We start from the raw sequence: 10,626 nt of genomic DNA, 5'->3' as shown, positions 1-10,626 counted from the left end.
TGTGGAAGCCTGGCTAGCTGACCGGGGACATGTAAACATTGAAATGTTAAGCCAGCAGGAACTTAATAATTATCGCACACAGCTGGTGTAATAGCCAATGAAAGACAAGACTATTGTAGCTAATAACTCTGATAGTATAGATACTGTTGCAAGTATAGTGGAATGTTTGGCAAAAACACTGCACCTCTATTGTTAGACCATCTGGTTGAAACCGACCTCGCAGTCTGAAGCTCTGCCAACTCAACATTCTGGGCCAAAGGTGAAGGTACCCGGTGAGGAAGACTGTGAATCTTCCTCCAAAAGACCCCAATAGACGACCACCAGACGGCAGTACGCGTGTGCCAGGAGGAGGGACCCTATGATAATAGATTCTTAGAAGTAATTAAAATATCCCGCCTTTTCTTAGAACTAGTTATACTAACCCAGCCTATAATAATAAATATGTAAGAAGTAAGCCTATAAAGTCTGATGATTGTATTCTAATAAACGAAGTATGCTGATCACTCATATTGAGTGACTGTGTCTTCCCTCCGTTCCGGCGAAAGGCGTAACAACCAGCCTTGGCAGAAGAAGTACTATTTGTGTCAGTTTTCTGTGATCCTTTAAGACCAATTCAGAATGCCAGACTGAACAATCAATATTTAATTTGGAGACAAATATTTTGATAACTTGGGAGAAATATTGAAATTATTATTCAGCCCACAGTTCAAAAAATTCTAAACCATTTATAGATCATAGTCTCTCTGAAAAGCACTAAGATTTAATGCAGACAGCAATCCAAGATGAAATAAATAATCTGTATTCCTTAAAAGTTCTTCCAAGAGTGTACACTCCTCACTGATAACAGGTCAAGTTTTAGATTCACTGCATCCAGATGAGAACATTTGGAATGTAGTTTTTCAAAGGAACTGAATTTAAAACTCTCTTATCTTCACTTCTTGAGTTTGAACGCTTTACCTTAAATCCTCTGCGGCAGCAAATGGATACTATTGATCTCATAGAGGAAATTCATACACATACGGGATAGATGATGAATTTTTTGTTGTGCCTATCTTGAGACTAATAAATTATATCACTGTATATTTACATACCTGTCAAAAAAATGAAGATTTTCTTTCTTTATTATAGCATCTGAATGCCTTGTACAGTCTAGCATACACACTCTTAACTGATGGTCAAGCTGATAGTGCTGAATTACTATTGCCCTGTAGTAGAATTCTGTGCTGAGATCATGTAAAATATCTCAGTGGGCAAGACTGATCATTTCATCAATAGTCTTCTGAAATGTGTTAAGCAGAGACATAAAGTCAGAGGTTCTTCATTGGATTTCTGCTAACTTTACTTCTAAGTATGAGAGACATATTCAGGTGACTTTGTGCTGCTTGTACCAAGTCCCTCCTGATTTATGAACGCAAAAGAAAAAGCATTGTCTTTTGAATGAGTTCATTAAGGAACAGCAATGCTCATTTGGTTTAAACAAGAGGGCTCTCCGATCATGAAAAACCTCTCAAGTTTGGCTGCCTCACAAATCAATCTTGATTTGTACTAGTTTTAAAGTGAAAGTAAACTGTTATTCCAAGCTTTTCCTAAAGCTTAAGGTTAGAGATCAGCTCAGCTTCTTTTTAAGCAGTAAGAGTTTTGAGACACCGATGAGTCTGCATTATTTAGGAAAGCTGGATGCCTTTATTGCCTTTGAGTGTGAATATTTATGTTCACACAGATCTAGCTATATAGAGGCTTTCATTACAGGAGACTTTCAAGGTATGTTTCTAAGTACAGCTCAAGGTAGTGACCAGAAGAGCTGGCATCATCAGAAAGGATGGCATTTTCTTGCTTTCTTTTAATTCAAGATATGAATTTGGATGTAGGATGAAAAATGAACTGGTTTTTGAACTATGCTTAAATGGATGAAGATCAAATTATTAACTTGCTTTTTATGTCAGTAGTCTTTGATACTGCTGATCACAAGGGTTTACTAATTTATCATTAAAGCTAATAAAGTTATGGGATCCTTTTTCTACCTTCCGAAGAAGGAATCGAAGATGAGAAGATGCAACTGCAAATTACCAGGACTAATACCTCGCATGATGGTCTAATTCTGACAGTATTCCTATTCTGTGGTCATGTAAAATAGGAGATTTTTTTGGCCATTATGTCCTAGCATTCAAATGAAGCCAAGGCAGTATTTGCTTGATAGTTTGGGATTTAAACTATTAATCTGAGCTAGGAAACTGTCTAGGTGTTGGGACATTCTCAGAGACAATGAAGTAAACAGGAACAATATGTTGTTATGTATGAGAATAAATATGTTTACAAAATAGACTGCTCATGCTATGAAACTCCAAAGCCACATTTTAAAGCATATTTAAACTCTAGCATAAATGTGTTAGTCATGTATTTCTTTAGCTCCTTTACAGTAATTTCATTCTATGATAGAAGAATCTAAACCTATCTTCCAGACTACACTAAAGTTTGGTTATTTTCTTAACTTAAAAAAGAGGTTGTCACATGAAAGTTTGCTCAAGGGTAGATTCTAGAGAAAACCTGCTCAAAGTATTTTTTTTAGACCTCAGAATTTCTGTTGAATTGCAGAGTTTCTAAAGAAATACAAATGAAATCTTTTAAGTCCAGTTCTCCATTTATGAAGGGAATGGTGTAGTTCACTTATTTCCTTTGTATAAAAGCTCAAGCTATTGTACCTTTTCTATCCCCAACGAAAGTGAGTTCCATCACATTATTTGAAAAATGAATACATGCTTGTTGTGGTTTAACCTGGCAGGCAGCTAAACATTACAGCCGTTCGTTCACTCTCCCCCTACCCCAGTGGGATGGGGGAGAGAATCGGGGGGAAAAAAAAAAAGTAAAATTCAGGGGTTGAGATAAAGACAGTTTAATAGGACAGAAAAGGAAGGGATAATAATAATAATAATAATAGTAATAATAATAATGATAAAAGAATATACAAAATAAGTGATGCACAATGCAATTGCTCACCACCCGCCGACTGATGCCCAGCCAGTTCCTGAGCAGCGGTCACTGCTCCCCAGCCAACTCCCCCCAGTTTATACACTGAGCATGACGTCACATGGTATGGAATATCCCTTTGGCCAGTTTGGGTCAGCTGTCCTGGCTGTGCCCCCTCCCAGTTTCTCGCTGGCAGGGCGTGAGAAGCTAAAAAGTCCCTGACTAGTGTAAGGACTACATAGCAACAACTAAAACATCAGTGTGTTATCAACGTTATTCTCAACCTAAATCCAAAACACAGTACTGTGCCAGCTACTAGGAAGAAAATTAACTCTATCCCAGCCAAAACCAGGACAATGCTCCAACTATAATTGCTCCTCAAGAATGCAGACTACTTATCTCTGCCCAACTAAATGTCATCTGGGAATATATTGAAAAGTAAGAAGGATATTAGTTACCACAATAAAAAAAGATATTGTGACTGATATATGATATAGAATACGAATAATTTTAGTGATTTTCAGTCTTACCTTTTTGCACTCCTGTTTTATCCACTCTAAGCAAGCAGTAAGAATAGGATAGTATTAAGAGAAGCTACCTTACCACTATTTCAGGCACTACCTAATTCAAAACGCCATTTTTTTTCTCAGCCATACACTTACCATGACAAGGTGTCAGAGCCTTTTTGTAAGTCTCTTTAGAAATATGAGCCAGTTTTTGTTCTGCTTTTCCAGCATCCAGTGCTTTATGATCATTTTCCCCACAGATTTCAGAGTTTTTCAGTATAGAGAAGTTCATGGAAGCATTGAGGTTATCAAGAGCTGGGAGCTCCACACTGGAAAGGCCTTCCTGGAAAAAGCTATCTACATTTAATGGCATATTCTTAGAACATTCCACAGGTAAGAATTTTAAAAATTCTGATTTTTGAACTGTAGGCTTTAACTTGCTCATAAAGGAATCTATCTCATGAGGGACTTCCTGGTCATCCAAAATATTCTGCCCCCCCTGATCAATATGCCTCAAATAATTTTTTCCTGGTCTGGTCTCAGTAATATCAGAACTAAACCTCTGTTTGCGCTTTACCTGATTATCAGGAGAATTACTAGTGTGAGGGGTTTTATGTGCCACTGAAGAGGAACTGACTTTCTTTAATGTATTAGCATCATCATCAACTTGTTCTTTAGCTTGTGGTGTATTCATAGCTACACCATTCTGAGTAACTAAAGCTACTTGCGTTTGCTGAGTTTCAGTTATTTCACTTCCACGAACAGCCTCTGCATGCAATGCATCCTTCTCTTTTAATTCTTCATTTTTACAAAGTGAGAACTGTGTAAGATTTTCTTTTGGTATTATATATGCTTTCCGGCTAGCCTTTGCCAATGTACGTTTTAATCTGCCTGGTGAAAAATGGCTACTCTTTTGGTCTACATTCTGAGTAATTTTATGAATGCTGTCACTTTCAGTTTTTCCACTTTGTCTGTAACTACTTTTTTTGTTATATTTTCTCTTTGTAATACTCTTCTGGTCTTGTTTTCTCTTGCTGTCATGTTGGTGTATCTCTGTTTGAGACTTTTTTGAAATATATTCTCCATGCTGCCCATTTTCCTCTCTACAGTCTTTTGCTGTGTTCATTTTAGAAGGGTTTTGAAAAGTTTTCCTGTTTATTTTTGGTCTGCAATGTTTCTTATTTGTATGCAGAAAGTCCCACTGTAAAGGCAATACATTAGAATTGTTATCTTGGAATGGTAAATTTCCAGCACAATAAACTTCTGGTGGGATCTTGCTAATAGATGAGTTTGAGTCTGCTTTTTGTGTTTTGTTTTCCATGTCTTCAGGCATTTCTGAGAAAGTTTCTTTATTTGTCTCCTGTTTTCTTGGACTCATTAAGTTAACCTGATATGTCCTCCTAGTATCTTTAGCTTTACTTGGACAACTCTGTGCTCGATAATATTTGCTGGTATTTAGCAAACTGTGTTTCCCCACAGAAACAGAATTTCCTGTAGGTAGCTGTTCTGTCTGACTCTGGAATAGTTGAGTTTGTGTGTCAGTAGTTTTTGAAACTTCACTATTGTCAGCCCTAGTGTGCCTTTCTTCTGCATACAAATTTGAACCGACTTCAGTCTTGCTTTTAATTTTCTTTTTATCCTTCTTAGAATATTTTACTTTTCTGAAATTTGCTAATATTTTATCAGAATTGGCATTACTATTTTTATTTCGGTGTAATTTATCTTTGTCTTTCGCTGTAACTGTGAGTAGTTCACCTGCATCACTGGCGGTCAACTCCATATCAGCATCATAAACAGTTTCTTCAGGCTTCATCTTGTCAGTAGAAAGCAGCTTCTTAAAAGCTATCTTACTTTCATTGCTAAATTTAAGAGGTGAAGGAATAATGCGAGACAAGTCACTTGAACTTTCCTGCAAATTCATGTCATTGGTGGTGCTGCCACTGTTGATACCATGATGAGGCAGATTATTTGAGTTACATTTTTTATCAAAATCCTCTGTATTATCTTGAGTTTTTGACTTATGAAGTACTGCATGTTTCTTTCTTTCAGTCACATTTCCACAGAATGGCAATGAACTATCATTATATTGTTTTGTAAGCTCCTCAGACTGTCTTAAAGACTGTGTATTATTTTTGACACGAGTCAGGAAGGCACTATTGCAAGTTAGTTCTGTGCATAATTGATTTTCTGCAAAGAGAAAAATTTCAGCAGCTTGGGGAAAGAAAGAATAGAGTATAGTTATCAGAATAAGACAGATTACTGAAGGTTGGACCAGAATCATGGAAAATTACAAACTGCGTATTTTTTTTTTTCTTCTGAATACACACACTCTGTGGTTGGCCCTTAAAAATTTAGTTATCTAGAACTAATTTCGTATTTTACCAAAGTTGGACTTTTGAAATTGGGTGTAAATAAAAATGTACTTTTCTATAACTACTTCAGTTATTATTTGGTTATCTTATCAAAGTTTTGTTCTGTTCACATTAATTTTGTTACAGTTCGGCATTGTTATTTCAATGAACTTTACAAGTGATTGTCAGGACACATACTTACAGGTGAGCATTCTATTTTTTATTGGTTTATTACAGTTTAGGAATCTTACTATACCTTCTTTATCGCACATCAAGTAATGAATTATTAGATACTAATTCTCAGATAGCTCTAAAAAATAAATCACATGTACAGAAATACATCATACCTTTTAAAAATATATTTTTGTCAACGGTTGTTTCCACTGGGTCTATTTCAATTAACTTTTGATTATTTGTACCAGAAGGCAATGGTAATGCAAACTTGACTCGATCTGAAGGCATTTCCTTTGTCAAAATAGTGATACACTCATAAGAACTTGGTATTTCACACACAGAAGGGCTATCTTGCTGTTTTGCATTAGCTGTTGCAATTAGAGGAAGCTTCACTGGCAATTCTACAGATCTGAAAAGATGACATTTTACTGTGAAGATTTTTGTTACATTTTATGCTATAACATTCAATTGTTTAAAACATTTCCTTAATAATGTATAAAAGCAGAAAACAAGAACTCAAGTATGAAATCTGGTTCTATCTTAGGGGCAAATGTATTTTTTATGATAGAGAATCCTGCTGTGTGCTGGTGAGATCTCATGAGGAAAGCAGCAAGTTACTCAAACACAAGTTTTGTCTACCACTCTCTCTCTCTCTAAATTCCAAGTTGCAAATAGGTAATTTCTGAATTAGACAGGAAATTGTTTCTCATTACCTCAAAAATACCTAGGACAATATACAAAGATTAGTTGTAAAAAAATCCACAGACACTTACCAACTTCCACATTTAATATAACCACCTACCTAGCAGACAGACATGTACTCTTGAACTGGTCATCAGTAGGGCTACTCGGACCAGCTGACAGAGGAAGACAGCCCTGAAGATTCTTTCAAAAGAAGAACAGTGGGGAAGTAGAAGCAGTTGAATATTCTCTTATGTTTTAAGTATCACAAATAACCACAGGAAAAAAAATAACGAATGGGCAAAAAATAGAAGTACTGATGAAAGGTGCATGATATTCAAACATACACAATAATTTTAAAGAAAAATATTTTCTAGCAAAACTTATCAAAATCTGTAACCTACTTGCATTCCGAAATAATATATAGACTTTTTAAATGTAGCTATAACTCATACAAAGTGCATTATACATAGAGAAGCACAGAGCAACACTAAGCAACTGTTTAGAACAGACAATAAAAATAATGTTTTTTTTTAAATTAACTGTAATTTTGCCATGACACAAGGACTAACATGGACTGTGTTTTCTGGTAAAGTTTCCACATGCAAGATATTTATTGCAGAACCAAGCAAGGAAGGCAAGTAGCTTGCTCATTGGTGAAGAATACCACATACTGAAGAACTATGTTTTTTTTTTTTTTAAAACCACATGACTTCATCAGGGCTAACTGATATTTAGATACTTTGTAAACAAGATTAAATCCTAAATTTTTAGTGCAAGCAACAGCAAGATTTAATTTATTTCACTAGACTAGGGTTTCATCCCAAGTTTTAAGGAATTGGGGTAAATGTTTTAGAATGCATATATGATTTCAACATGGCACTCATTTAGGTGCTTTGAAAATATTATCCTGGAAAACAAGTTCAACGTGGTAATAGTTCAAAAAACATCTTACCTCAGAAAGACTGCTTATTTCTATTGCAGTTAAGAGGTTATAATTCAAAAATGCTTCTATTTCTATGAGAGTTTTATTCTGCATGTAAAAGAAAAAGTAATTTAAAAAATATACTTTAAGTGGCTTCTGGCTTAAGAAAAGACAAGATATAAAGGTGAATCTACGTTGTAATTTTTTTTTTTTTACACTCAATTGAGCACAAACTGATTTTTAATACCATCTCAATACCTATAAATATAAAGGTGAAACTGACACTAAAATAGCTGTGGATAGGCAGATATACTGATGGACAAAATATTAAATACAAAAAAATTCTATGAAAGAAAAACCAAATGTGAATACTATGCTATCAGATGACATAACTTCACAAATCTGATGTACATATTAAATAACCATTTTAAGAAGCAATATTAAATTTCCAAAAAAGATAAAAGCTTGGTTTAGCTGATCTAAGTTTAAATGATATCATTTGCAACATACCAAACAGCTTAGTTTTCGACGAAGCAAGATATTATGAAGCTGCAGCTTTTCTACTTCCTTCTGAAGAAAAATCTTCTCATTCTTTAGCTTCCGAGAATTTTCTTTCTCCACACTCAAAGCCAGAGCTAATGCTTTATTATTTTGTTTTAAAGATACTTTAAACATAGATGAGTTATCTAAAGGAGACAAAATCATATTATTTTCAACAGCTTCAATTCCAGGCCCTCTCTGCATGAACTATCACTATATAACAACATTTTTATCTGTAGGTTTTGGTGGAACAATAGCAAAGCCTAACACTTTCTAATATAAAACTGTTTCTGTTGGCAGTCATTCTGATGACTACTCTGTCAGCTTCAAGTTCATTTCATGCACGGATTCTGCTCTAGTCTGGATTTTTTAAAATAAGGTTATTTTAAGAAGAAAGCATTTAAAAATAGATAGTCTCACAGGCATAAAAGTGTTTCCAAATTTCTAAAAAACAAATATACATTTAACAAATTTTCAAGTTCAAACATTTTGAAATAATAAAAGGACTGTCATGGTTTAACCTCAGTCAGCAACTGAGGACAACCAGGACAAGCATAAATGTGAGTTTTGACAACAGAAAGAAAAAAGCTTTAAATTAGAAATATACCTTCCACTGTCCTAATGAAAACCTGCCTACTCAAATCTGTTACAGAATGTTTTAGGAATTTAACTTTTTTTTTCCAGTGACACTGCATATTACCAAGATGATTTTTTTGCCTCACATTCATAGTATACACAGAGTTAATTTGAACTCAAGGTAGAGACAAGTCTGACCATACTCTTTTATAGTACAAAAAGGTGCAAGGTTAGCTTGAAGTCTGCTCCAACTACATCTCCTAATGTTATTACTTCTATGATCTGTAATCTGAAATTTGCAAGGCCTTATTTCCTTGCTTTGGGAAACAGGCAACAACAGTGGAACCTTGTTAATCCAAACATTATGCTCTGAAATTACTATTCAGCTTAGTAAATTATTTGTATTACTGCAGTGTGGAGATTTTTAAAGGACAGTACTATTATTCATCTACACTGTTTATTTTTCACTGAAAATTAGTATTTTTGACATAAAGCCACAGTAAGTTTAAATATATATAAACAATAAAAATTATAAATATATATACACAAACAATAAAAATTCTTGCCACACTGATCACAGAAAGAGAAGCAGAAGTCAACATTCACCTAACCATGCTGCTTGAATTAGAGCTCTGAAATAGCAGTGTTTCACTACCTTTATAGTTTCCCTACCTTTTGCAGAAGAGGATCTGAGATGTTCCATAGTGCTGTTTTTGTCAGAGCCAGAAAAAAAACCAACCATCTACCATGACAAACCTGCGTTTGAGTTTAATCCTGACTTACTGGGAAAACAAAGTACCTTCTGGCAAGTGATTAAATCAGCAGATTAATATTTGTGGTTTTCCCTGGTTCAGTAAATGACTCAATGAAGAATTTTATACAAATCCCATTTTGCAAATGGGAATACGAGGTATTTTACCATGGCAACTATATTGTAAAAGGTCATTGATTTTACTCATTTTGGTACCTCAGTTTTTAGACGCCCCAAATGGACGTGGACATGGATGTTAGAAATGCGCTTCAGTACACTCTTGTAAAAAACACTGGCATGCCAAAGAGCAAGCACTGAAAACACTTAGAGAATTAATTAAATAAACAACTTACAATCATGTGTTTTAACTTTCAGACTCTTCTAAAATTCTCAATATACCACATTAATATTTTTAACAGGCAGCAATTCAGGAAATCACGTTAAATACAGTTACTCTTCCTTTTGAAGTCATACATTCTAAGTATAGTAAATGGCTTCAGTTTTATTTTAACGGGACTTACTAATTAATTTAGTTTTGATTTTAGATGCTAAAGAAGCATTCCATTTTGCAGCTTGTAACGTTCCATTCCTCTTCTTCGTATATCCTTTAACAGCATCCGAGGTGAAAATGGTAGATGATTTAGCAGTTGCTTGTTTGTCCATCATCAAAATGAACCTGTACATTGTCAAGAGAAATGCCCAAATAATCCATGATCTTTCTCACACTTTTTAAAATCAAGTTTCATTACGTTTTATCAGGATTTATTATCTCTGAAATTGAGAAAATTGTTTCAGTCTTTACCTTTGTTCAATTAATTCAAACAGGTTAATGAATTGTTCCTTGAGACTTAAGTCACATTATCACAGAGTGGCAAAATATTTAACTAATAAACAAGACTAATAGGATCACAGATTTTTCCTCTTGTCCATTCCCTCAAGTTACCTATCCAAGTTTACACTTAAAAGGGAAAAACCCCAAGGTTCTATCACTTCACAATATGACCAGACCAGCTTTTGCTTTGTCAGGACAAATTTTAAATTGAAGCATTTAAATAAACTGCATTATAAATGCTATAAATTTAAATAAACAGCGAGAGAGACCGGCCCGCAAGCACAGGTAGAACAGGGAGCGGTGTCCCAGCACACGGCTTCGAGGAG

At 34.7% G+C, this 10,626-nt stretch overlaps 1 protein-coding gene across 1 annotated transcript in view; it reads right to left on the bottom strand.

Moving 5' to 3' along the window:
* Window positions 1-10,152, bottom strand: part of SGOL2 (shugoshin-like 2 (S. pombe)) — a 14,888-nt gene extending 4,736 nt beyond the window's left edge. The window contains exons 1-6 of the mRNA XM_009332883.1: window positions 9,990-10,152; window positions 8,112-8,287; window positions 7,632-7,709; window positions 6,798-6,880; window positions 6,169-6,404; window positions 3,627-5,657 (exon numbers count right to left, since the gene is read on the bottom strand). Coding sequence (XP_009331158.1) covers window positions 3,627-5,657; window positions 6,169-6,404; window positions 6,798-6,880; window positions 7,632-7,709; window positions 8,112-8,287; window positions 9,990-10,152 — 2,767 coding nt within the window. The remainder of the gene's footprint in view (window positions 1-3,626; window positions 5,658-6,168; window positions 6,405-6,797; window positions 6,881-7,631; window positions 7,710-8,111; window positions 8,288-9,989) is intronic.
* Between the last annotated feature and the right edge of the window lie 474 nt (window positions 10,153-10,626).

Source organism: Pygoscelis adeliae, unplaced genomic scaffold (genome assembly GCF_000699105.1).
Source record: "Pygoscelis adeliae isolate BGI_AS28 unplaced genomic scaffold, ASM69910v1 Scaffold160, whole genome shotgun sequence".
In the NCBI taxonomy this organism is placed as follows: Eukaryota; Metazoa; Chordata; class Aves; order Sphenisciformes; family Spheniscidae; genus Pygoscelis; species Pygoscelis adeliae.
The sequence above is the reverse complement of the archived record's forward strand: the minus strand, read 5'-3'. Positions and strand labels throughout refer to the sequence as shown.